Consider the following 27,288-nt stretch of genomic DNA (forward strand, 5'->3'; position numbering starts at 1 on the left):
CAGCAAAATAAGCAGAACTCTTCTCTGAGTCTTGAGGGAGGTTGTTTTTCTTGTACTGGGACAAGAACCAGAGCCAGCTACTGTAAAAGACAGCACAGCATGCCTTTGCTACCACAAGGAGAGGTGGCTAGCTCAGCTCTATGTAATCACATAACCTGAGGGTGAAGTCACAGAAGAGGTGATGGTGTCACTTCCTATTCTTCCCCTCCTTACCCAACACTACACTTAAGCGTTAGTTTTGATGAGTGATAGACCTGACAACCTTAGCACCACAGTGAGACACAACTGCAGCCACCCATTTGTGTTGCTTTTCCCACTCACATCACTATGCTGCATTGCTCTCTGCATTGTCTGTGCAATAAAAATTAGTAACGGGCAAGGATTTGACTGTTACATCTGTAATACTCTACTGTCTCTAGTTACTTTCCTCAGATTACTTGTACCCTGATTACACTGGCTTCATTTGTAAAACTGTGCCCATTTATGTTGGGCACGAGCATGCAGAGTGCTCTAGTTGCCATAGAGATGGTCATTCTTCAGCTTTTGGATGGGGAGTGTTGTTCGGTGGTTTTTTTGTGGAGTCTGTACTGAACTCTCAGAAGCAAGCCCTTGCTCGAGGGGTTGCCATGCAAAGAAGTATGAAGAGGCAGCAGGTAGCACCAACAGTGTGTTGCTGCAACGAGCAGATGGAACCTGCGAAGTCTGTCACATCTGCAAGGATGTTATATAGTTGTCTGAAAGGCTGAAGCGCTGCGTTTTAGTAGTTTAGCTGGAAGCTCTTCACAAAGCTTTTGCTGTGAATGAAAACACTTCCCTTGGTTCAGCATTCCAACTGCTACTCTGAAACAACAACCTGAGAATTTCTTCAGTCAGAAATTGCTCTTGTAGCACTTAGGGGATTTTTTGTCCAATGTTAAAAACTGTCCCAACAGTTTTTTAAATAAAAAGTGCTTTTATCTTCACAGACACTATTACATAGAGGAGTTACTGAAGCTTATTTGCATTTCTTTAAATTGAGTTGGAATACCTGTATAATGAGAATCTAATTTTCAAGCACCTGCTGTGGAACTTAGGACCGTGGATTAGATCCTGTCCTGATTAGTAGTGTTACCTGCTGAACAGTAGATGTTCTTTAAAGGTAACAGCAAGGAGCATCCTACACTGATTCAGGTGCAGGTAGGTGGTACCTGGGGTTCAACTTTTAGAACATCATTTCATTTCCCAACAACCCAGCCCCCCCCAAAAAATCATTCTGTAAAAATGAGGGAGATCAGTCACAGATCCCACTGAGTTGTGCTCCACCCATAGCACATACTTCGTAGGTTAAAGCACCTATCCAGGACACTGAAGGTATGGTTTTAATATCCTCTGCCTGGGGGGCAGTTGTGAGAGGCGAATCGAAGGCCTTGAGAGGCTGCCCTCCAGACTTCTTGAAGATGGCATTAAGGTGCCCCCTGCTTTTGGAGCCTGCCTTTTTGAAAGTGATGGAAATAGTTCATATCCACAGAAAAACCTCTCCTCAGCCCCAGTGATTTCTTTAGCCATGCAACTGAATTGTGAAATAGTGTTGCGAATCTTGAGCCATGCTGTAGAATAAAACCAGCGGCGCCTAATGCACGGTGTTTTAGTATCACAGGGTGGTCAGCATGTCTTGCGTATTTTCAGAGCCCACTTCCCTGTTCAGAACTTCCAAAAGCTCACAGGTGAGAGAGCTCAATTTCTAGGCTCAGACAAAAATGAGGTGTGAAGGTTGTTTGAGCAACCAAGACGTAAGGTTATGTATGAGAGGAGACATTTGAAAGTTGATTAAAAAAAAAACCCAAAATAACAAACCCACAAACCCTGGACTTCCCACAGAGCTTAAGTACTCTGGAATTGGGTTGCAGTCCCAGTTCCCAAATCCCTGTTCCACTCCAGATCTAAGCATGTGCATTCAAAACTCCTCCAAGTCAAATTGCTGTGCAATGGCTTCATGAACAAGAGGGACCACTTTTGTGGAAGCATTTTAGATCTTGACAGGGTGGAACAGCCTCTTACTCATGGGAGCCTCATTCGGGATACACAAAGTCAGGGTTCTAGCCAGGAGTTTGGGGCATACCTTCTCACTTCAGAATACAGTGTGCTCTCTACAGGTTGGAACAATCACCCAGGTTTTGACCAATTTAATCTCCTCTACTCGGGAAAGGGACAAAACTTCTCCCTCACTTCTCAGAAGAGTGCTGTAACCATCGCAGGCATGTAGAGAGCTGTAGGAAGAGAAGATATCCATTCCCCCTTTTTCCCCCCATTGTTTCAATTTGTTTCCTTAAATGATTTCAGCAGGGATTGGACTCCAGCAATGCTGCAGCTGCCTCCAGAGTCCTGTAGCAGTCCTGAGGCACATCTCCTTGTCTTTCTTTGGTATAGAAACAATGAGGACTATGAAATATCAGTTCAACTAGACTGGGAGTGTTCTGAAGGACTCACTCCCTCAAGAGTACGCCCTGAGTGCAGAGATGATCTTACGTTTGGAGAACACAGAGGATATATTGTTCCCCATGGAAGGTAAAATTCAGAACCCGTTGAAGAAGGAATCAAGATGTATTTGCGTGGAACATGAGAAAAGCATTATCTGTAACAGCTTTTCTCTCTCCCCTCCCGATGACAGATGTCACCACCAGTGGGAGGATAGGATAGCAAAACAATACAGGAAACAAGCAGACAAAATCTCAGGGGGCGATCAGGAGTAACCAGGGATCAGGTTCAATTCTTTTCCCCGGGAAGCGCAGGTTGTGCTTCGGAGGAGCCGGGAGCGGCCGCGGCAGCGGATGGCATCCAGCAGGGGGCAGGCAAGCGGAGCCGCTAATCCGGCAGGGGGTGTGCTGCGGCAGCCCCGCCGCCGTCCGGTCCGGTGCTGGGGTAGTGGGGAAAGAGTAAAAGAAGGAACAAAAGGGAACAAATAAAGCTCCCAAACCCCGCCACCACTGACAGCAGCGTCGGGGAGAAGCTCGCCTACTTTGCCAAGCACCTCGCACAGCTCTTCATGCAGATCAAAGGAGAAACGTTCCTATCTGACAGGTCAGGAAGCTCTTGAACGCAAGAAACCAGCAGCCATGTGAATACATGGGATAATTAAGTAGTTTAAGATGCCAAGCTCCAGAGAATTTCTATTTGGACTGGAAAGTGACTGTATGTGTCTTAATATAGCACAGCTCCCTGTCCCCAGTTTCCCATTACATCATTTCCCTTTTCTGACACACTTAAATATCTAGCAAATGGCCAGCTTCCTAGCTAGTGCAGGCTCACACTCAGTCTGCTCTAAGTCATTTGCAATATAGGGCATTCTTCCATCTCACCAAATGAAACAAAACCCCCTTAACTAGAAGTACAAAGGCTTGCTTACCAACCTCCTTCTAACATTCAAACCTTTTTGTCCTAGAGAGCCTTGCCACATCCTCACAGCCACTCCTGACTGCATGGAACCTATATCACTTGTACTATCACCAGTGCAATTATGTTTTTAAATTCACAGCATATTCTGCGGTTGGCCTTTGTCTGTAAAAGCAGCAGCAGTTAATGACCATCCAGAAAAGCGTAACTTCACCGAAATCAACGCTCAAAACTCGATGGACTCTTGGTTTTGCTTTGTTTTGATAAAGGCTTTAGAATAACTTATATCCTAGCACTGAACATTTTACAGCCTTTTCCTCCTCCTCCTTTAATTGTAGAAAAGCACATAAAAGAGAGGGCAGTGAACAGATTTCAGTGGGATACCAGGTGACACGGATGCAAAAATCCTTAAACAAATACCTCCTGCCTACTCACTAACTTCTTCCCATCCGACATGCAGTTGTAGATGGCCAGGTGTCTACAGTCAGAGGCAGCACTGAAAGAGCAACATCTCAGACTCGGTGAGGTGCAGGCCAGGCAGCTGTGGTTTGCCTACTACTCCTGAAGACCTGCTCAAAGCCAAAGCCTCAACCATTCCTTCTGGGAACGGTCCCCGCCCCAACTGATCATGTCAAGTAAGCAGTGCCTCACCCTGGAAGTCTCCCTTGTGCTGTTGTTCAGATGACTCGGTCGTGCAGATCAGCTCTACCCCATCTCACTTGCAATCAATGCAAATGAAACCATATTAAAATTTCAGTATTTACCAGGCATTTAACCCCACCCCACACTCACAGGACAGAGCTTAGGGGAATGGATTAGATGACTTACCAAATAGAAGGATGACCACACTGTCCTTCCAACTCCGGTAAAGCCTCCAGCAATGTTTGAATCTGTCCTAGCCTTTCATGGGGTTCAGTGCGAACATTTCTCCCTACTAATCTACCATCAAGTTTCATAGCAACCCCCATCAACATATCTTACAGATGCCTTGCATATTGCCCTTCAAGAAACTTGGGACCAGTAAAAGGTCCACAGATAAACAATTTGCAGGATACAATGTGATAGATAAAGTTTGTATATTTGCCAATTTCTGAAAGAAATATCAAATCAGATGGAGAAATATGAAGTCACCATTTCACACTGAGAAAACTGACGTTTCTGAACATAAAGTTCGTTGGTTCTCACCCAAGGCACCAAGTTGTTACAAGAAATGATATTTGCTAAGTGTAGATTAAGGTAAAGAGACTGGAGCTGTGTACTAATCATGAGTTAAGAATTTCGGTGAGCTCTCTGGCCACAGTTTAGCAAAACTATGAAGAGGCCCTTGCTAACGAGATTTGAAAAATACATATCAGTTCCAGGCAGATACTTCTCAGTACAGTGACTCCAACCCCTCCTGTTGAGATTTATGACCTTTCTCATATTAATGTACATGCACACCCAATTTATTGTCTAGCTATTTACAGATAACCTATCTTCTGAGACACATCTAGTTCTGTTCTCACGCTTATGTAAAGAACGTGTCTACATCAACTTGCTAATCACACAATTGATCACGGAAGGCACAATCCCATAAGTAGGGTGCCCCAACACTAAGCTTGGGGTAGCTCTTGTTGGCAGGTCCAGGGCTGCTGCCTGGCAAAGGAGGCATCCTTATGTCCTGACAGAAAACATGAGAGGCTGACAATTTCATTGACTGTTGCTCATCAACAGGTAAGACTCTCTCTCCAAGATACGTACTGAAAGGTCTATGCCAACATTCAGGCGGGTTATTGTTCTGTCCCCTTCCAACTGTGCAAAGTGACAAAATCTGGTCCACAAAACTACTTGAAAAAACTCCAAATATCCTCCTAAAAATCTTTCCTCCCCATTCTCCATTTCATACCATTCCCTATGATGCCAACATGTGGAGGACCACTTGGAACAAAATGGACACATGAGCGATCCAGGACTCATGTCAATAGCAAGAGTTTGAGTTAGGTCTCATGGCCTGGCATCAAGGTCATCTAAAGGGCACTTGTGGGGGCAGAATGAGAAAGTTGGCTCAAGAAGAACAACTCCCGGATGCGGAATGCAAAACTTGGCAAACTTAAGGACTTATAAGGCCTTCGCGTGAACTGAAAGCTTTAGCCAATCATAAGCTGTATCTATGCGTGTGTCTCGTTAAGCTCAACCAATTAGGATTGTATAAGGTCTGCATGGACACTCAGAGAGAATATATAAACAGCTATCTGGGCTTAATAAAGCGTCAGCATTTAATCATATTGGTTGTCATGCTGTCCGTTTATCTCCCGCAAATGGCGCCCGAACGTGGGACCCTCTCGCTGTTGCTTTAACTGAGCAATGAAGACAGCTGAATAGGAGGGTGAGCGGGAAAACCGACCAGAGCAGTTGCTGTCCCGGCAACTGGTTAAAGGAGTGCACTCAATGAACCACGATCCGAAGGACACGAAGCCGCTCGAGGAGCAAAGCCGCCAAGAGGGCAAAGCCGTGACTGCCGCTGCGAAGACTACAGAGGAAATCTCGCCTGAAGCAGGTGAGCGGTCGAGGAGGAGATAGGAGTCTCACTGTCTAAAGAAGAGGCAGCAGTAGTAAAGCTACTCCAACATATACTCTCTAAGAGAGGATGAGCTTGTTAATATGGTGCCGAGAGAACGGGTTCCCCCCAGATTCACAGGCCACTTTTAAGGTCGAAATTTGGGAAAAGGTTGGGGAACGCGTAAGCAACAGCAACAAAGAAGCTAAGGGACTAACAACAACTTGGAAGCTGATTCTAACGACCCTTCAAGCAATGAGGGCAGTACAATCAGCTGTTGCCGGAGCTTTTACAGCTTTACAGCCTCCATCGTCTAAGATCAAAGTTTTCCATCGGCTCCCTGTCCCTTCCCCCGCTGCCCCGTCAGCACCTCCGACAGAGGACGAGGTGGATCCCCAGAAAGACGAGGGGATGGAAGTGGATGAATCCTGGCCCGTACTGCTGCCTCCTGACCCTTGCGTAGAAAAGCCACCCAGGGGAGAGCCACTGCCCGTCCCGTCCGACCCATCTCACTCCAAGAGCCAGCCATCGCTTTTTCCACCTCTCCCTCCATCCACGTCTCCCCCACCAACGTCTCTGCGAAAATCATCCACGCTCGAGCCCCAGAGGGAACCGGACTGGGCGCAGAAACTACTTCGAAAGTTGAAGGATTTGGAAAGAGATAAGATCGCTCGAGAAGAACACAGGGGGGAGGAGGAGGGCGCGACAGCACGGTTGGGAAGCTCCAGGGGTGGGGGGAGGCGAGAGGCGAAACTGCTAAAACTGACGGGGACCCAACACGACGATGGAGAGGGATTATTCGGAATGCGTTAGTGGGGAAAAAAAAAAAAAATTGCAGAAGAATTTGCAAAAGGATAGAAAAAAGGAGGATTTGAGACAAGGAAGTACAAAATGCAATATAATCTTTTGTAAATAAGAAAATTTAGTTCTAAGTAACTTTAAGCTTGGTAGCTTTGTATATAACAACAAAACTTTCCAAACCTGAAAAAGGCCCGACCAAAAGAACACAATAAGGGTCCTTGTCTAAGATGAATCGTTGTAGCTGACATAGTTTTGGAACCTTATGACCTTCGCACAAAATTTATTGTAACCAAAACAGGATTGTAGCTAAGGAGTAGCTGAAACTAAGCAGATGTTCAGGAGGTGATGTCGCGAAGTTAACTGATAAGTGGAAGGACAAGGAGAAATCACTCATTTATGCCAGCAGCGTTACCGAACTAATTAAGTTGGCAAGTTCTTAACGAGTTCTACGAATCAATTTGGCAACCCAGATGGGACCCTCTCGGCTCAGCTGCAGGACCCGCTGAGAACAGGGCTCCCTAGGGCCCCGGGGAATTTTCCCGGAGGGACCCCTCAACTCACTCGGATCACTGCAGGAGCAGACAAGGACCATCTTTAAGAAGGTATTCTCTTGTAAATATTGTTTTGTTTTGGTTAACATTCCGTAAGTCGTAGGAGACGTCCTGCACAGGAGTCTGTTTGAAGTTTGGATTTTGGTGGGTTAACCTTTAGTTAGGAGCCTTCTGTAAATCGAGATATAGAAATCTCGTAGGTACAGGCGTATACCCGGCTGCTAGCGCTCGATGGGTATACATTTGGATTTGTTTCTGTTTGTGACTTGCTGGTATTTGACCTAGTTTTGTGGATTATCATGGTAATGATTTTGGTGTTGACGATATAATATGGTTAAGGCTGCACTGCACAATATGTTGTGATTGTGTCATTAATAGTTGTTTGTCTAATTGGATTTTGTTCGTGTTTTAGGTATTGTAGTTGTGTGGAGTGTGTTTGTGGGATCCCTTGTGTGTGTGTGTAAAATTAATAATGGGATATCAATAGAGCGAAGTAATGTATGCAGATATGTTTTTCATGTTACGAAACCAGCAGGAGTGGCAGAAGGAATGTGGAATTAAGAGAGCTCTGCCAGATCCCTTAATTTTAGCTTTGGAAAGGGACAAGAGCAATTAGAGAAAGGTCACATTAAACCGACCACAAGCCCTTGAATACCCCAATTTTTACAATTCCAAAGAGAAGTGGCAAATGGCGCCTATTGCATGATCTGAGGAAAATTAATGAGGTCATGGAGGATATGGAGGCGTTACAGCCTGGATTACCCTCCCCAAATATAATTCCAAAAAATTGGGACATCTTAATTATTGATTTAAAAGATTGCTTTTTTACCATTCCCCTGCATCCAGAAGATTATCAGAAATTCGCTTTTTCTGTACCAAGCGTAAACAAAAGTGAACCTAGGAAAAGGTACCACTGGGTAGTGTTACCACAGAGCATGAAAAATTCACCAACCATGTGCCAGGTTTACGTGGCCTGGGCACTTACTCCAGTACGTGAAGCGCATCACATGCGTTCGGCTATAGTGGCCCTTGGCGTGCCACAAGAAATCAAAACTGACAACGGCCTTGGCTATGTAGCTCATTCCACGGAAGCGTTTTTCCAGCTCTGGGGCACTACTCACGTGACGGGTACGCCCCATTCACCTACCGGTCAGGCTATGGTCAAACGTATGAATCAGTCATTGAAGTGTTTGCTTCAAAAACAAAAAGGGGGAGAAAGTGCTATATCACCAACAGATAGATTAAACAAAGTCCTATATGTGTTAAATTTCTTATGATTAAGGTTATCAGTCACAATGGTTCAAGGGATATGTGTCAAATGACATATTGTTTAAGTTAGAGCTCAATATTACTTATCAACAAGGATACAACTGAGGCCCAATTGTAATGATCAGGTACGATTTTGGGATGTGCCATCTCGAGTTATCGTCTCGTTTGCACCCGGAGTAGCTGCAGCAAAAGCATTAGGAGACGTGACTGAGCTAGGGTGTTGGGCTGCAAAGCAGAAAAATTTAACATCAGAAGTACTTACACAAATGCTTAATGATGTAGATAGCACAAGACACGCTGTTTTGCAAAACAGAGCTACAATTGATTTTTGCTTTTAGCACAGGGTCACGGGTATGAGGATTCTGAAGGGCTGGTTGATCTCCTTAGCAAAAGATGGCCTGATGATGTTTATAGTCATTCTAACGATCTTAATACTGTTGCCCTGCCTTTTTCACTGTATCCAACGTATGGTAACCAGTGCTATGAAATGTGTCTGGATCACTCAAAGAAAAGAAGGGGGATTTGTGGAGGACCACTTGGAACAAAATGGACACATGAGCAATCCAGGACTCATGTCAATAGCAAGAGTTTGAGCTAGGTCTCATGGCCTGGCATCAAGGTCATCTAAAGGGCACTTGTGGGGGCAGAATGAGAAAGTTCGCTCAAGAAGAACAACTCCCGGATGCGGAATGCAAAACTTGGCAAACTTAAGGACTTATAAGGCCTTCGCGTGAACTGAAAGCTTTAGCCAATCATAAGCTGTATCTATGCGTGTGTCTCGTTAAGCTCAACCAATTAGGATTGTATAAGGTCTGCGTGGACACTCAGAGAGAATATATAAGCAGCTATCTGGGCTTAATAAAGCGTCAGCATTTAATCATATTGGTTGTCATGCTGTCCATTTATCTCCCGCACCAACAATGATCATGTTGTGGAAGAGTTACTGAAGAGTAGTACGCATGACCAGTCTTACTGCAGCATGTAACTTTGCCTTGTTTGTTGTTGCTGTTACTTTTGAGTAAAGTTTTCTCTTACATGGTTTACAATTCCAGAAGTAGAACTTCTCTATGCACAGGTCAGTGCAAGCCAGCTGACACTTTATTTGAATTTTTGTTTTATTAAGAAGCCACAGGAATGTATAAAAACACCTAGAAACCACATCTTCGGCAGACTAGAGAATACTCCATTTCAAAATTGAAGTTCCTGGCAAGAAAAAGAGAATCACCACCAGATTATTTGGGTATTTCAAGCCTGGCTACAGGGACTTCTTGTGGTCACAAAAAAAAAAAATCCTGTCACCTGCATTCTGAAGATCATGGTGATACAAAGATTAAATTTCTAAGGTTACAACACACTAAAGTGGAGGAATAGGATGCCTTTTCTTCTTTTATTATGTAAATAAAGCTTTCTAGTACTTTATTCGTACAATAAAGGGGAAATCTACCCTAGGTAGCAGCCCACATTAAAAATGATCCAGCAGATTTTGTGTTGCCCGTAGTACCTCAAAAGCCTTAAACTCCAGAAGAGAAGAAGCCCAGAGCATCTGATTAGCAAGCCTGCTAATACCCAAGTGTTCCGCAAGAACAGTTTCCCGCAACTTTGAAGTTTGGAGAAACACAGACTTCACACCTGAAACCACCTTAATTTAAACAAAGTAGATACAAAAGCAGGACATCAGCAAAAAACTTGTCTGACCAATAATCAGTCTAAGACAGGTACTATAATCAGAAACAAATTATGTACATACCAATCATGTCATGAAGTGCTCACAACCTTGATGTAGGTTAAACAGCTGCTCCTGGATTTACTTAAGATCCCAGAATAGAAGCAAATGGAAAAGGAAAGTGATTTTTAGTCTCTGATAAAGTAAAAAATATTACAAACTTTCAGCTTTTATTGAAAATTAAATATATTAGCAAAAGCAAGATTTAAGAAATATTTTACAAATGATTTACATACAAGAAAGCCAGTATCAGACATATTCACAAATATGCAAACCTTTAATTACAAAAGTACCTATTGGCAGCATGATGCTAACCTTGCCACTGCAGTGTGCTCTACTATTGATATGAGTAAGGCATAGAACTCACATTTGCACCAACTTAAAAAGTTCAAATGAAACTTTAAGCTTTTAAATCCTGGATGCACAATCCCCAATACACACACGCACAAACACTCTAAGATTTCTTCTTCTACGCTCTACAAACTAAGTGCGTACTCTGGAAGAACAGCCAGCATGAAAGGCCCAGTAGAAATGTAACTGGTACTAGCATTTAGTTCTCAGTTTCCTCTTTAACATGTACAGGCCTAGGTATGTAAACCATATTCACAGTTTAAGAATTTTTAGACAGAAGTACCTTTTTTTTTTTTTGCATTTGTTCCTTAAAATTGGCTCTCAGTTCAGCATACAGTTCATAACGTCACCTGTTTTGTGATGCATACATTTACAAGATAACTTAAAAATCTGTGCCATATTCACGGTCAAGATAATTCAACAAGAGTAGTAATATCCAACAGTGACATTCAATACTATATTTCAAATATTTGTGCAAACAGCAAAAGAACAGTTGTATGAGGCAAACATTTGCAAAAACCTTTAATACCTCCTCAATGTTGTAAACTTGGACTGTCAGCCTTAAGTCCTGCACTTTCCACAGCTTTAAAAAGTCAGTGGCTAAAATTATCAAGTCTCAAAAACGTTCTCTTCTACATAGTGCAAATTGTAATGTAGATAACGTGGAAAACATATCTAGCTGGATTGACTGTGCAATCATCAGTGGTCTTCTCTCATAGTTGAAGAAAGGGTGCATTCAAAGAACCATGTGGTTTAGGAAGTTAAGAGGGTGGGGAGAAGAGAGAAAAAGCAGTTCCATTACACTTCTCAAACCAGTGCTAGATGTGCAAAGGCAGCAAAAATTCCAGCTGCTATTACAACCAGAATGGAGTAACTTTTGAGGAAGACCCAGGCGGTTAGTCACTTGGACTGGTCTCTAGAAAAATAAGTGAGTATATGTTGGATTTTGATCAGGCGGTCTTTTAAAGACATCATGGAGAGCACTGACAGCTGATATCTGGGGTCTACTGGGAGAACAGCTAGAAGCCACCAACACCAAGCAGGACCATTGGGCATTGCCTAAAAATAAAAGATAAGTTGGTTACCCATAACCAATGTAGCATAGTTGACTAACACGAAGACACCAAAAGACAAAGTCGTCAATGACAAAGAGTAGTTCAAAGTTTGATACTAACTAGAGAATTCCAGATCCATGCAATCAGAAAGGTTTTGCAGGGATCTCTTCTGATCCCTCCGTACCTGAGAAATCAAATAAAGTATGCCAAAACTGAGCTTGATGAAGCAGTTATTTTTAAGACAACAAAGGAAGCTCACAGCTTCCTTGGGAAAAGATGGCTAACTATAGGACAGTCACCTAATAACAAACCTCCCTGACAAAAGCTAAATCCACTACCTGTCATGCTGTTCTTAAGGCTTGAATGTTCTTGATGCCTAATGTTTTCATTACAATTGTCTTTGTTACGTTTGAAGGACTCCTCTATCACCTCCCAATTCCACTCCCTTCTCATTAGTTCCCAGATAGAGCAGGACTACTTAATCAATTTCTTCTAAGTTAATAAAACACTGTGGAACATTTTCCTGTACTTTATTCAATTCTCTACACCAAGCGTTAGATGTCATGCCCAGAATTGGACATAATACTACTCAGCAGAGGTCCTGTCACTGCAGAGAAGATTAATTACCTCAAATGACTTGCAAAAATATTGCAGGTAGTGGAACACTCCAGGATGACATTTCCACTCTTGCATCTGGATCACAGTTGACACATTTGTATTCTATCATAAATCTCAAGTACCTACAATATTGCTGCCTTGCCAGTTACGCTGGTTTTGCGCACTTATTCCTCTTTCCTGGTATGCTATTTTAAATCTGGGGTTTTTTTTATTAAATTGTTCTAAAATCACTTCTGAATTTGCGCACTGGCCTCCGCAGCATCTACAGTCCTCCCAGATCGGTTAACATAGTCTCATAGAAGTATGTACCAGACGGGTGAGGGACAGGCTAACATCCCACCTCATATACAATTCCACTTTGAAAGCCAAATTTTACAAGTTTTTAAATGTTGCTTTTCTCCAGCCTCCACTCTCTCAGGATCTCACCAACTTTCATTAATTGTTCATAGTAACCATTAAAATAGATTGCTGCAGCTAGTTTCTTAAGAAACAGTTGTCAAATCCTAGCAGCTGCAGGAGTACTAGCAGCTGCATGGCACTAGCTCAGAAAACAGGAAAGTGTTATTTGTGATTACCTCTTTGCCAAATATTGCTGCCTGCATATGTCACAGGGAAGAAAATACAGGGGTTTTTTTCCATTTGAATTCTAACACCTTTGCACAAACCAACAGTTTACAATGCTACTGGAACTTAAAGTGTTCCAAATTTACTAGATTCATCTCCACAGCAGGAGACCATCCTTTCCTGAAAAAACTGTTGAACAGTGACAGCATCGCCTTTTGTTGCTCATTGTAAAAGAAACAAGATGCAAGCCTTATTGCCTTAGAAGTTGGGAATAAAGTGGGGTTTTTCTTTTAATGTTTAGCCGTTGTTAACAAGGTTTTTATTTTTAGAAATAAGCACCTAATAATTGATACTAAATGATGCCTCACCTGTATATTTTCCTCCCTGTCAGGCATTGGCCCAAAGTGCTGAAGAATTTGAGTGCGAAACTTGTTTCTTAAGTTTTGGAACCAACTGCAGGCCTGATTGTAAACAAAATTGTGAAGCTCTCTCAGTTTCTTTAGTTCGTCTTCATCAGCAACCTACAGGAGGAAAGTTATGAGGATATCATTAGAGATAAAGAAACAATTAAGGTGTTTGAGCTAAAATCAAGAAACATTCCATTTCAACTATATTTAGATGCATTTCTTGCATTCTCCTAAACCTTAACTGCTAATGACTGAATAGTAAAGAAGTCCCATGATATTTTTAAAAGTTACAGCTTCAAACTATGGCTCAAATAAAAGCCACCACTTTCTTTGTTCCTTTATAATAATAGAAATTAAGTTAGCTTCCGTTTCTTCCATGTGTCAGCACTGAATCTTCCAGTGGTCTAGAGACCCAAAAATGTGAAACAGAGCTCCTAAGAACAAATCAGGCAAAAATCTAGAGATATTAATATTAGTAAGTATTTAGACAGCATTCTGGGTACCTTAACATCTTCCAAATATTCGATGTCTGCAGTGCAATAACCATCTTTCATCCCTCTCCGTAAAACTCTAAATCTCTTTCCACCAACTGTATCAACAACAGACCGTCCATCAGGTAGAAAATGAACATTCCTAATTTGCAGCATGCATCCATGATCTGCAAAACTAGAAAAGAGACCTTGTCAGTAATGCAATTACAGACTTCTGAATGGACACTTTTTATCATTAAAAAAAAAAAAAAAGATGATGTAAGAGATGAGAAGAATTAGGATATAAACCTACCCATTTTGAGAATCACTTATACACATCCCAAACTGTTTAGTTCCAGTTTCCATACTTCTACGAATCATTAGTCGGTATCTTGGCTCAAACACATGCAGAGGGCAAGGCACAGTAGGATATGCCATAGTGCAAACGAACATTGGAACATTCTTGGTCAAGCTTCAAGAAAACATCAAAAGAAATGCACATCTTAAAAACCCAAACACAGAACTATGCCCAAATAATATTTATTTTTTCAGTATGTTTGCTATATTTGAAGTCATAAAGCACTCTTTTCAAAATTTGTGATAAGCATACTATAATAACTTTCATAACCAACAAAAAACCCATACTAACGTGACTGAATACGTATGTACCGATGGGAGTCCATACTGGATAGTAAGCCTCATAGTTGTCTAGTTAGTATCTAGTCAATAAATGAAGGGCTTTGTTTTGGGGACAGAGATGTTAGTTACTTTTTTCCGTTTTGTTTTAGTTTGAGCCACACAAGCCATTATGCCCTCAGTCACAGTCTTCCTGGAACTAGAAAGGTGTAGCAGTTACTACATTAGCTAGGTCACCATTTAGATTATTTTCAACAACAGATTCCAGATCACAAGATGCAACCCAGGGTATAATTTTTATTCTGCAATATGTCTCAGGAGGGCTAATTGAAAACCACGATATATTTTTCATGCTATTTTATCAAGTGTGTATAATTGACACAAACAAGTTGGCATTAAAACATTACCAGTATTTAATTTTAATACATTTCAGACTACAAAACATAATTCTAAATCTATGGTTTCTGTTACATAAGTCGCATTTGAGCTGTAGTTTTAAATAGTTTTCCAATATTCATATCTACAGTACACGATGCTTTGTATATCTGAAGAACTCTGCTACAGATAAACACCAAGATTACAAAAAAATCCCAATAACTTCTTTTCACCGCATCTATCTTTTATACAACTAATGTCTATCATGAACTGCTTTGAAAGAAATTCAAGTATCTGAGACGCTGTAGCCAACTCAAGAGGACAATTCCATTAACAGCAGCAAAGCTAAAACTGAAGCTCCACAACAGTGCACAAAGGAAAAGAAACAGAAGGGCAAACATATTCTGTAGAGAGCCTCACATTGCTACTATCAGTGTGATTTTATTTCCACAGTAGTTAAGAAACTGTTAATTTTCTGAAATACACATTTAAGATACGAAATTAACATCTTTGTACTGCTTCTTACATCCATAATATGCCATTATTAATAACCACAAAAATGATACACACTTCTAAAAAGTATTTCCATACTAATCTCTCAGGTTTTCTAGATAAAAGACACCAAAGCTTACTTTGAGTGTTCAGCGGTTTCTTCAGCATGAATTCTTTTTCTCTCATATAATTCATCAGATAAGTATTTCATTATTAATTCCTCCAGCAGCTCTGTGATGCTGTATTTTCTGCTTGCAAGGTACTGTAAGCAATTTAAAAAATATATTAATATTTCTTTTCATATATATTAAAAGGCTTGAGAAAATGAAGCTTTTATTTAAAACCACGATATATAAACGTGCCATGAATTAGATTTAAATCCATGAAAGCTTACAGCTCTGAAGTTCTTTTATTACTTAACACCTAATGGTACTCTAATATTTCAAAATGAGAGTCCTTATTTCAGTTCTTAGCAGCTGACGAGTGTCTAACTCAGTTTGTACTTCTATGCTTATCAGGAGACAGAATTGATTTCCTAGGTTATACAGCCATATAATAAGGAAAGTGTACGGAAATCACAGAGAGGTTTTGCTGAATAGTTACCAAAGTTTACAAACATCCAGGATTTAATTACACCGATAAAGTGGATGATCACAGAAACATAATACATCTAAGACCTTGAGGCAAATCTAATCAACTTGTGTTGACAAAATTCATCTCAAGTTTTCCCTTTCTAGCAGCTATCCATAATCCAATGGAACCCAAGTTGTTTGGTTTACGTGAAACAGACTTTAAAATGATACAGTATTTGTATTTGTGAGCTCTACTTAGAAACAGTACCTCTTTCAAACTCTCCTTACAGAGTGGACACTGAGGAGCATGATCTAAACACCGCTGCAAGCAACCTTTGCAAAAAGTATGTCCACAAGGGGTTGTCACTGGCTCAAACAATAGTCTGAAACAAAAGTATTATAAGTTAGATCCCATGGCAAGTGTGTATTTTGCTTAAAAAGTCACTGGTCAACCTCTTTAATTTTTACAGCTACTTATATATCAGAACAAAGCAGAGGAAAATTAATCCCATGTCTCCCTATTCTACTTTTCCCCCTATATTGCAGTTTATTTCCATTTGGCACTGCACCACTCATTTTTTTGTTTTCTGATGAATCTGGACATGTTTCAACACTCGAAACATCTCACCATACAAAGATTTTGGTCTCACTACATAGAGATTCAGAATGTGTAAAATTAAGTGATTCTTTGAGGAGCTAAGTTGTTTTATTGGCAGTATTAACATAGTAGTAACGTAACTACGGACAGTTTAGTATACACCAGAAGTTTTAAGGTATTTATTCTGAAAACCAAGACAACTCAGTAAGAGCTTTCAAATACAGCAGCTACATTTAAGTAGACTAACGTTCTGGAGTATCTACATCTCCTAGACAAATATGAGGTTCACAGGCAATACCTTAAAGCATTAGCTTTCCCAAAATAAGTTAGTTTTACTGACTGAAAAAAAACCCTAGCATTTAACCACAAAACCCCCTATCCTTTTAATGTTAACAATACCAAGTTTAATTTAAAAGAAAACTTGATTAAAATCATGCTGTATTATATAGCACTACAGCAAGTGACACATTTAAATATGCATTTGACTTCAGGGATAGAGAGACTGAAAATTATTGGCGGGTATCAGAACTCATCACAACCTGTAAGTATCTCAGTTTGTACGTGTAATAGGTATGTGGCCAAGCATCTATCACAGAAATACTGAATCAAGGAGAAAATCTTACCTCATACATAGAGAGCACTCAAAATCTGATACGTCAATCAAATCCTCTGGAATTGTTCCAAAAGCCAGTGTCAAGTCCCTTTTTGTACTTTCTAAGGAAAAGCAATATAAAATACTCCTTCAAAGAAAGGCACATCACAGTAAATTCTTTAAATTTCAAAGTAAGTGACTGTTTACCTCCTTGCTTTTTGTGCTTGTTTCTTCCATCTTCGCATACAACTGTATCCTGTTCTGAGAGGGAGAGTTTTCTTTTCAACAAAGCACCTTTTTCTTGGCCAGAGAGAAGGGGTTCAGAAGACACTCTCTTTAAGCCATCTTCCTTGGCAGGGTCTTTTGTTGAGTTAAGAGCATGGGCAGACTGTGCACGATTTAAGCTTCCACTGACAGGCTCCAGTACATCTGATCCTCCTAAACTCTATAATGGTAAGATGAACTGAACTGTACTTCAGAGAGTAACACAAATCTAACTACATAAGACATGAACATGGAAGGATATAGAAGGCAAACTGATACCCTCCGTTACTTCATTAGTTAACTAAAGATATTTGATAAGCCAATGCAGTACTCAAATTTGCTTAGCATTAACAATTTAAAAATCTTCATCTGCTTCAAAGAGAAGAAAACCTGTACTTCTTTTGATTTTGAAGTCTCTAATACCAAATATCAGTACTTTTTTTCCAGTTCACCAAACTAAGGAGTCTAACACTCTCAATGAAAATACATTATGCCCAAACCACAATTGTTTCTTCCAATTTAGGTGGTTTCTTCCAATTTAGGCTGACAAATAAGAATATCGGAACATCTGATGTTTGTGTATCAGCCTAAAAGTTATCCTATAGTTCTGGTTACCTGTTCAGGACAAAGCTCTAAGTTGCTGGAAGACTCAGTCACCTCAGAACCAAGAATAAAAGGTTTACTTCGAATATGTGGTAAATTCCAAGCAGGTTCCTTCAGACTCTCTCCTAACTTCTCTGGTGACAGGACATCACACAATGTCTAGAAAACAAACAGCTAAATGTTCATAATAATGAAAAAGGATCTAGACATAGCTTTGTTATAAAATTGCATACCAAAAATAAGAAGTTAATCTACATGAAGGTATCCTTATAAATAAAGCTTTATTTAAGCTGAGAACAAGCAGAAACCTACCTACCTATATGACTAAAAATAAATTTATCTAGAAATCATTTCAATTACAAGTGAGTGAGCTCTTCAGAGTTAGACATTATCAATTCAGTATCATCCAGCTCTTTCAGCTCATTACCAAAGAAAAACTGTTGTGCTCTGGGCATGACAGAGTTCAACTTAAAATATTAAACTTGCTGCCCACTTTTCAGTTTTCTAGATTTTCATTTAGTAATTTCAAAAGCATACGTTCTGTTAAACATGTACATGTTAAATGTGTACGTTAGGACTATCTCTTCAATGTAGTATGATATATTTTGAAAGGAACTAATCTACCACTTGAAACTTCTTTTTATATATTGAAGATTTTTAGATGCTCAAAGTCTACCATAATGGGAGCTTTATGAAGGAATCAAGTCAGAGATAGCAATCCAGTGTCATAAATAAAATTACCCTTTCCACTTCTAGCTTGGCTGGAAGAAAGTCCTCATCAAGGGCTAAGCATTGTAGAAACAGTTGTAAGGCATCACCTACAAAGCCAGAGTCTTGCAGCACTTTTGCTTTCCGGAAGTAGACCTGAAAAACACATACAATGAAGACATTTCTAGAGAGTGCGTAGAACTGCAATATTCATCTTACAGCCATTACAACACAGGCAGAATTAGAACCCTCCATGACAATAATAATGTAGCTTTCCAACAAATTTTGGCTGCGCACAGTGTGGATGATCTCTGTGCCTTGCCTACCATACATCCCCTACAGAGTATGAAAATAGTCATGCGATAGGTTGGTGTTATGTCTTCTTCCAGTTAATTTGTTTTGGCTTACATCAAGGGTTAAAATCCTGACTAGTTTCAGCTGAATTCACAAAAGGCCTTACTTTTCCCCTTCTGTGAGCCTTAGGAGGGAAAGAAGAGGGACACGAAACGCAAATTATTACATGACCTCTTACAACATCTTACAGGATACCCTTTTTGCCCTCTGCTTCATTAAAAGCTTTATGGTTCCAGCCTGCAGAAGGGTGACTACAAACAAAACAATCCACACTCCACACAACCATGCATCCCTTACATACATCTTAATCTATATTCTTGAGACAAAACAATGCACTTTTGGAACTCCCTCCTCCAATTAGATTTTATTATTGAACACTAGACAGCAGCTAGGAAAAAAATATCTGTATACTATTTCCTCTGAAAGAAAACAAATTCCTCTTACAGACAGTTTATTTTCCTACTTTCCTTATCCTCTAAGAATTGTTAGAGGAATCCATCAAACCAAGCTCAGTTAAGCAAAGTGAGGTTTCTTTCCAAACAGAGAAAAAAGCAGACAGTACTACCAATGCTGAGAGGCACAAAGTAGGATGCAGAACACAGAAGACTGCAAGACAGAAGCATTTATCTCCCTTTGTGTGGCAAGATCTTGCTGCTCCTGCTGTGCTCAGTTTAGACAGCACTGCAATATGCAGTACCTTACAGTTCTGAAGGCCAGTGACTCCCCAGCTGCCTGCACTATTTACAAAGCTCAATTCCCACTGAGTTTCTTTGAGCGTTTTGAAAACGTTCCAAGCTGAACCAGCAAAATGTACTTCTCTTAATAAAAATTAACAAAAAAACTTAAACCCCAGCAGTTACACGTTACATCACCATAAACTATCCCAACTCCAAGTATATTCATCAACTCTAACCTGTCGCACTCACCAGTAGCCAGTCTCCTTTATGGAAATATTTTAAGACACCTTTTAGCATTTTGCATGTCTTACAAGATTGCGGTTAAGGTAGCTGACCTAGGTTCTTAACTTGATGGAAATATAATTTAGAAATCATTTTAGAGATTTTATTTTATAAATATGTATTTATAATATAAGTAATTTTATAGATAAAACTAGATACTGTTAAATGAAGAGTTCGTATCAGCTTACCTCTGGCCAATTTGGCATTTTAGAAATAACAAAATTCAGATCTTCTATGGCTGTTTTATGTTCTTGGAGGCCAACATATGACTCAGCTCTATAAATTCTTAGCATCAAGTCACTGGAATCTGAAGACAAAAATTAAGTAACACTCTTAATAATTCAGAAATTTGCAATTTTAAATTAGATATGCTTTCATAGTGATACCTCACAACCACACTCTTTTGTACAATACTTTCAAAACTAATGGAGCACATTCTTCCCCACCCCCAGTGTTTCGGTAATACAAGTCGCAGTAATTCCAGAGTCATGTCTTTCAAGCTAAAGATTGAATTTTACACTCTCTAATGTATCTTGTAGCAACGAGAAAAGATATTTTAAAAGATCCAGTATCGAGACTGACAGAATAAAGCACTGCTCAATACTGCTGTGACAACAAAATTTGAGGACTATGTAGACTTTAGCTTTACACCCATTCAAAGGCACAGAAATCTGGGAAATCACTGCACTTGTATTAAAAAATCAAAGCATTACAAAGTTTGCTTTCAAAAGTTCAAGTTTTCCTTTAGATTGCCATTTGCTTTTATAATGCCCAAGCCCTTCCAACTACGGCTGGAGATACAGATACCACTTGTGCAACGGTATCCCTCTGCTAAGTACCAGAAGTAGGCTTTATCACTATGTGGTATGAAAAGAGACAGCCAACATCAGAAAGCCTTTAACATCAGCTGGCAGCCCTGTTGTAAGTGTACTACTGGAAATTTAGCAATGGGAAAACATTAGCATGCGTTCAGTAAAATTCTCATGCCCAACATACAACATTTTGCACTTTTAGTAAAGCAACTTCTAAATAGGAAACGCACCATCTCCGTGCCACTAAAACTATGCTTCTCGTAACACAACTAATCGTAGTTGTTCCTTGGAAAAAATACCAGCACACTGCTTTGTTCTTGATTTAGTTTTTTTTTTAAATTCAGTGTTTTTTTACTGAATAAGTCAAACATTGGTCTACTATAAACAATACTAAAAGTAAATAGTTCTTTAAGTTTGTTTCAACAAGGTTTTCTTGGGAGGGGATCATTTCAACTTGATATTCTATCTTAGTCTATTCTAAATGTCTAGTTCAAATTTTCATAATTTTTAACATCGGCTTGTCTTACATTTAAAAGCCAGGCTGGTCAATGTTTTCATGTATTCCAACATATTGCTTTGTATTTAGATCCACAATGCTAGATATAAAGAGACCTTAGTGGAAAAGAAAGGGCTAGGAAACCAAAACTCACAGCTGAAGGTTTCACAGCTGAAAATAAAGCCTCTTTCCGATTCAGGTTGTCTGCCTTTTGAGTTGACAGTTTCCCTTCAAATACAAATATTCCCAAACCTGGTTTGTTCGGTTTTATTTTATTTTTAGACATAATAAAATGTTTGTATTAACAGAAGTCTGGGAAACTGTCTTTGTCTGACTTAAACACTAATTCTGCAAGCAGAACAATGCCAAAGCCTGCTTTCCTGTGGCTCTGTTTTGTGAGTGCTGTAGCAAGGTGGGAGCTCAGATCAAATGCTTCAGACCATTTTTGCTATGGTATTTGACTCTTTGGTGTCCAGCAGAGTTAGTATCAAACCAAATTCTTTCCTTCAGAGGTAGCAGTAAGTGCAGGTCTTTATTCTCTGAGAGGCTACCTATTGGCACATTATGAGAGTGAGCTTCTCTTTTTCAGACTTTCAACTGTATAGCATAACCTGAGGAACTCCAAGCCTTTTTTTCTGGGGGGGAAGGTGAGGGAGGAGTAGCTTGAAGATAAAAATGTGAGTTCAATTTACAGCAGGTGGACATTTTGTCCATTTCTTTTTAAAAGAGAAAAGCATGATTCCAACTGAACTGAATTGCAGCGCTCTGCTACAAAACAGAGGGCTAAACCAAGGAGTTTAACTGGAACCCCAACTCTGCTGCTGAACACACACTAACACTGCCAATCCAGTGATCAATACATACAACAAATTAGATCTAAATATTTGCAATACCAAAGGTGGCCAGTCACAAGTGGTGCTGCCCAGGGCTCACTATGGGGGCCAGCTCTGTTTAATATCTTTATGAATGATCTAGATGAAGGGATTGAGTGCACCCTCGGTAAGTCTGCAGACAACACCAAGCTGGGCAGGAGAGTTGATATGCTTGAAGGAAGGAAGGCTGTACAGACAGATCCAGACAGGCTTGGATGGTCCAAGGCCAACTGTATCAGGTTCACCAAGGCAAAGTGCAGGGTCCTGCATGTGGCTTAAAACAACCCCATGCAATGCTACAGGCTTAGGAAAGAGTGGCTGAAAGCTGCTCAGTGGAAAAGGACCTGGGAGTATTGCTCAACAGCTGCTGAACATGAGCCAGTTTGTGGCCAGGCAGCCTAGAAGGCCAGCGGCATCCTGGCCTGTATCAGAAACACCGTAGCCAGCAGGGCCAGGGCGGTGATCGTCCCCCTGTGCTCGGTACTGGTGAGGCTGCACGTCGAATCCTGTGTTCAGTTCTGAGACCCTCAGTGCAAGAGAGACATTGAGGTGCTGAAGCGGGTTCAGAAAAGGGCAACAGAGGTGGTGAAGGATCTGGAGCACAAGCCTGATGAGGAACGGCTGAGGGAACTGGGGGGGTTTAGCTTGGGGAAAAGGAGGCTCAGAGAGGGCCTTATCACTCTCTACAACTACCTGAATGAAGATTGCAGTGAGGTGGGTGTTGGCGTCTTCTTCCAAGGACAGGACAAGAGGGAATGGCCTCAAGTTGCACGAGAGGAGGTTTAGATTGGATATTAGGAAAATTTTCTTCCCAGAAAGGGCTGTCAAGCATTGGAACAGGCTGCCCAGGGAAGTGGTGGAGTCACCGTCCCTGGAGGCGTTTAAGAGACACAATTGCTGTGCAATTGTGAAAACATAATTCTACAATGTTTCAGCATATATTTTAATATTTGCCACCTAAAGGGAAAATGCAAAACTATTTCAAATCCTTAGATGAGAGACTGAACAGAGGAGGAATACAATTTGTGCTTGAATTTTACATTCAGTAACCCAATATATTGTAAATACAGAAATCACTCGTAGCATATACAAAGACAAATTATTTTAATAAGACAGACAGCAATTACTTTAAGTGCAGAACTGTGTGTACAAGGTATTATCATAGTAATAGGGAAGTATACAAAGGTGTACACACAAAACCCCACTCAATCTGTGTTCTTTTTTATATTTTTATATATATATGTGTTTTCTTTTTTATATGCTTCAGGCTACTGTCAACATAAGTATACCAATAAATGGACCATCTCTGCTCTGATCCCGCATGCTTTTTAGATGACTCATTACAAAATAAAAAGAAATACACACTGCAATGCAGAGAAACTTTAGGACACAGTATTTACTGATACAGTAATACTGGGTCGCCCCAACAATCAGGAGTTGGAACTCACAACCCATGAGAAGAGGCTGTGAAAACTGGGCTTGTTTAGTGGAAAACTATTCCCAAAGGCCTTGGGAGAACCCAACAGCCTTCCAGAATCCAAGAGGAGGCTACCTAGAAGACTCTATTGAAGTGCACAAGGGAACAACAAGAGACAGTGGTTATAAACGGCAGTTCAGACTTGCAATAAAGAGAAAATTTTTCACTATGAGGATAATTAATCTTTGAGCAGGTTGCTCAGAGAGGCTGTGGAATCTTCATCCTTAATAGATTTTCACAATCCAGCAGCACAAAAGCTTAGGCAAACTGCTTTGAACTCAGTGTTTATTCTGCTTCAAACAGGAAATTGATTGGTCTACAGACCTCCAGAGACCTACTCCAGCAGGAGTAAGTCTGTGATTCAGACCAAACCCAACTGTATTAGCTGTGTGTTTCAGGATACTTGATTAAAGACAAGCTGCACTTGTATTTTAATCAAATAGACTTCATTTAACTGAACTATTTCTTTTCAACCTCTGCAAGGAATACATTAACCATATAAATGTTAACAATCCTCAGGCTTTTCAAAAGTCACTTTTGTATCACAACAAATACTTCCCCTTCAGATGTTTCAAGAAACGTAAGAAAGTTATGAAAAGATGCCATTTGAGCAGAGGCTTAGTGCCAATGTCTTATTTAGGACATCAGATTTATGTTGTTACCTATTTGCATTAAAAAGAAACAGAGATGAACCAGCAGTGAGAAAACACTGAAACAGAACATGGATTATTTTAAACATGAACACATTTCTTATGGTACAGCTTTTCCATCTCTAAGTGTTTTCAAGATTCAGGTTTTGGAGGACGATAGGAAGTGTACCACTAGGTATTAATTAGTTCTGTGTTGGTGTGAAATCACATGATTGTGAGTTGTTTGTAGCTGTGATCTCACAGCTGTAAGTTCACATTTAATGTATGTCTGCATTCTGGTTCATTAAGCTCTTTAGTGTCTTTACCAGAATACTTTGAATATTGATAGTTCTCAGGACTGGAGACACAGAAAATAGTTGCACAAAGGATCTTAAACTGAGCTTCTACCACTCAATTCTAGCACGTGTACTGAATTTGAATAATAAAATTTTGGGTAAGCATCACATCTGGTAATTATTCTCAAATTTTAAAGCAATTTTAAAGCCAAAATTTAAGAAGTAGCTTCGCAAAGAAAAAAGAAAAAAACCTAAAAATCCTTTCCCTATAGATATCCAAACGGTATTGCTAAATCCATAAAAGATTAATGAGAGACTGTAGAGTTAGTTTTATTTTTTATTCTTTCAAAGCAATCTTGAAATCTGAAACAGGACCCCCGTTACATTTGTGATCAAGGATGGATTCATCAGTTTGTACCCTGAAGGCCGCTGAGTTTTGACTCCATTTCTTTATGACCTGTATGAGTCAATGCTGTACTTCAGAACACACAGCTAAAAAAGCCTGCCTCTTTCAGTTCCCAGATTTAAACCAGAGCAGCCACTTTCTCAGGTCACATCCACCCCATATCATTGTGTAAACACTGTGGCAAATAACATAGAGTTGAAGGCCACAACTGAACCTCTTTAAACTAGGTTGCCAAAAGGCTTATAAAACGTATCTGAGATTTAATCCCACCTACACTAAAAAGAGTTTATTCTGGAACTAGTTCTAATGTATCTCCCCAGAACAGATCAGAAGGATTAGACTTATGCAAGCTTTTGTTTCTCTCCCCGCCGCAGAAAACTGTACAAACGTAACACACTTGATCTGTGAACATATTAATTCCCAAGTTTCTGAACAGAAGCAAAATGGCACAAACACAAACAGAGCCTTACAGGTCACCAGGTGTTAAATTCCATAGTCAAATACAAATAACAAAGGAACGTGCCACTGGATCCACCTAGGTGTATCAACCACACAAATCTGACTCCCTCTACAAAGCCTAAACTCTGAAAACCAGACTGTATCTCCAGCGCTCACGGTACCAGGCATACGGCTTGCGACTGACACAGGACGGTCCAAAAGCGTGGCTCTACCTCCCGCCTTTGTACCCTCTCTCAAGGCTATATTATAAAACTCCAACCACACCCACCCATGATGTCACTGCCATTACACAACCTGTCCCCCTCCATGCCTGTCTGCTTATGCAACTGGGCCCGGCCTGCTGGGAATTGTCTTGGTGACACTTAAGACTGAAAATAGGTCTCTCTCAGGAAACAAGGTTAAATACAGCAAGAGAGTTTCTCTTGTCCGTGCGCGGTGATTACTAAACACAAGGCTAAACAAAGCCCACAAACTCTTCTGAAAACAAGTTTCACGAAAGCATGCGGGAGGGTAAAGAAAAAAGCATGAAGAACCCGTGTTGGACGCTCCTCCAACACCCCTGAAGCATACCTCACTACCAGGCTTGACGCTCAGCTGAGCTCCGAACAGCCTCGCGTCCTGCCATCGGTCCCTCCTCCACTCCGCCAGACTACGGAGGGAGGTCCCACAAATCCTCTCAAACTCGAGAGAAAACTTCGGATGTTCTTTATGGTCCATTTCGATCACGGACGGCTTCAGCAGCAAGGAAGAGGGACTGAAGGGCAGGAAGCAAACACACACCCGCCTACCCCCGCCACACTTAAGAGACTCCCCGAGCCAACCGTGCCTCGCCAGCAGCTCGCCACGGTCCCGCCGGGGCTAGGGCGGGCAGCGGGACGGAAGTCCGCGGGACGCGCAGAGCAAGAGCCTGCTCCGCACAAGCCTTACCTGCTCGTAGGGCCTGACTGGCGGCGCCCAGAGCCTCTCGGAAGCGGCCCTGGGCCAGCAGCTCCTCCAGCCGGCGTCCGGTCCTCGCCCTCTCGCACTCGCCCGGGAACCACTTCTCCGCCAGCCGGTTGAGGACGACGCTGGTCCGCAGCGGGGCCGCGGCCGTGCTGGTGCCCCCCGCCGGCAACAGCCAGTCCCGGCAGCGGCGGCAGCGGGCCCGCAGCTCCCTCCGGAGACAGCGGCGGCAGTAGGTGTGCCCGCACGGGACGGTGACCGGCTCGCTCAGGAACCTGCCGCAGCCGCAGCAGCGCAGCGGCCCCTCGGCCGCGCCCCCGCTCTCCGCCACGGCCCCGCGGCCCCGACCCCAGCCCAGCCCCTGCCGCAGGCGGTAGTTCAGCACCAGGCACTCCACGAGGGTACCGAGGCGCTGGGGTCCGGCGAGGGTCCCGAGGCACAGCGGCGCCAGGGACGCGCCCACTACTTCCTTCAGGCGGCTCCCGGGCACCAGTCTCTCGCCCAGGCGCGGCGGCAGCTCCCGCGCTCCACCCGCCTCCTCTCCTGGGGTCCCGCTGCCGCCCGGTTCCGGAGACATCTCCGAGCCCACGGCCACGGGGGAGAACGCCATCGGCCGCCCGGCTCCGGCGAGGGGGTGTGGCGCTGCCGCTCCGGCCGCCGGGCTCGGCTCCGCGCTGAGGCACTGGCGGCGCGGGGCGGGGTGGGGTGGGGTGGGGGGGAGAAGAAGGAAGCACGGCACCCCCGTGAGGAGGAGGCGGGGGGCGGTCACGTGCGCGCCCCCGCGCGCGCGCCCCGGGGCCACGGCTCCCCCCGCCCCGCGAGTCGGCGGCGCGCGGCCCCCCTTTTCAAACCTCTGCGCCGCGCGCCCTCAGCCCCGCCGGCTTACATAAAACGCCGCGTCAGCTGACCGCCGCGCGGGCCGCCCATTGGCTGCGAGCGGCGCCGCCGGGGAGGGGGGAGGCGGGGCCGCAACATGGAGGGAGGTTACAAAACACCGCTCCACGCGCGCGCCGCGCCGGGGCGGGGCTGGCG

At 42.1% G+C, this 27,288-nt stretch overlaps 1 protein-coding gene across 1 annotated transcript; it reads right to left on the minus strand.

Annotated features, from left to right (window-relative positions):
* Positions 1 to 10,511: 10,511 nt before the first annotated feature.
* On the minus strand, positions 10,512 to 27,072 carry LONRF1 (LON peptidase N-terminal domain and ring finger 1). The gene is made up of 12 exons (XM_030491469.1): positions 26,242 to 27,072; positions 20,056 to 20,174; positions 18,588 to 18,710; positions 17,859 to 18,005; positions 17,187 to 17,424; positions 17,011 to 17,101; positions 16,058 to 16,172; positions 15,358 to 15,479; positions 14,028 to 14,186; positions 13,748 to 13,910; positions 13,206 to 13,358; positions 10,512 to 11,659 (listed from the first exon to the last, which is right to left on the minus strand). Exons 1-12 carry the CDS (start codon positions 26,864 to 26,866, stop codon positions 11,501 to 11,503), a joined length of 2,214 nt encoding a protein of 737 aa, XP_030347329.1. The 5' UTR covers positions 26,867 to 27,072; the 3' UTR covers positions 10,512 to 11,500.
* Positions 27,073 to 27,288: the final 216 nt, after the last annotated feature.

Source organism: Strigops habroptila, chromosome 7, assembly GCF_004027225.2.
Source record: "Strigops habroptila isolate Jane chromosome 7, bStrHab1.2.pri, whole genome shotgun sequence".
NCBI classification, from domain to species: Eukaryota; Metazoa; Chordata; class Aves; order Psittaciformes; family Psittacidae; genus Strigops; species Strigops habroptila.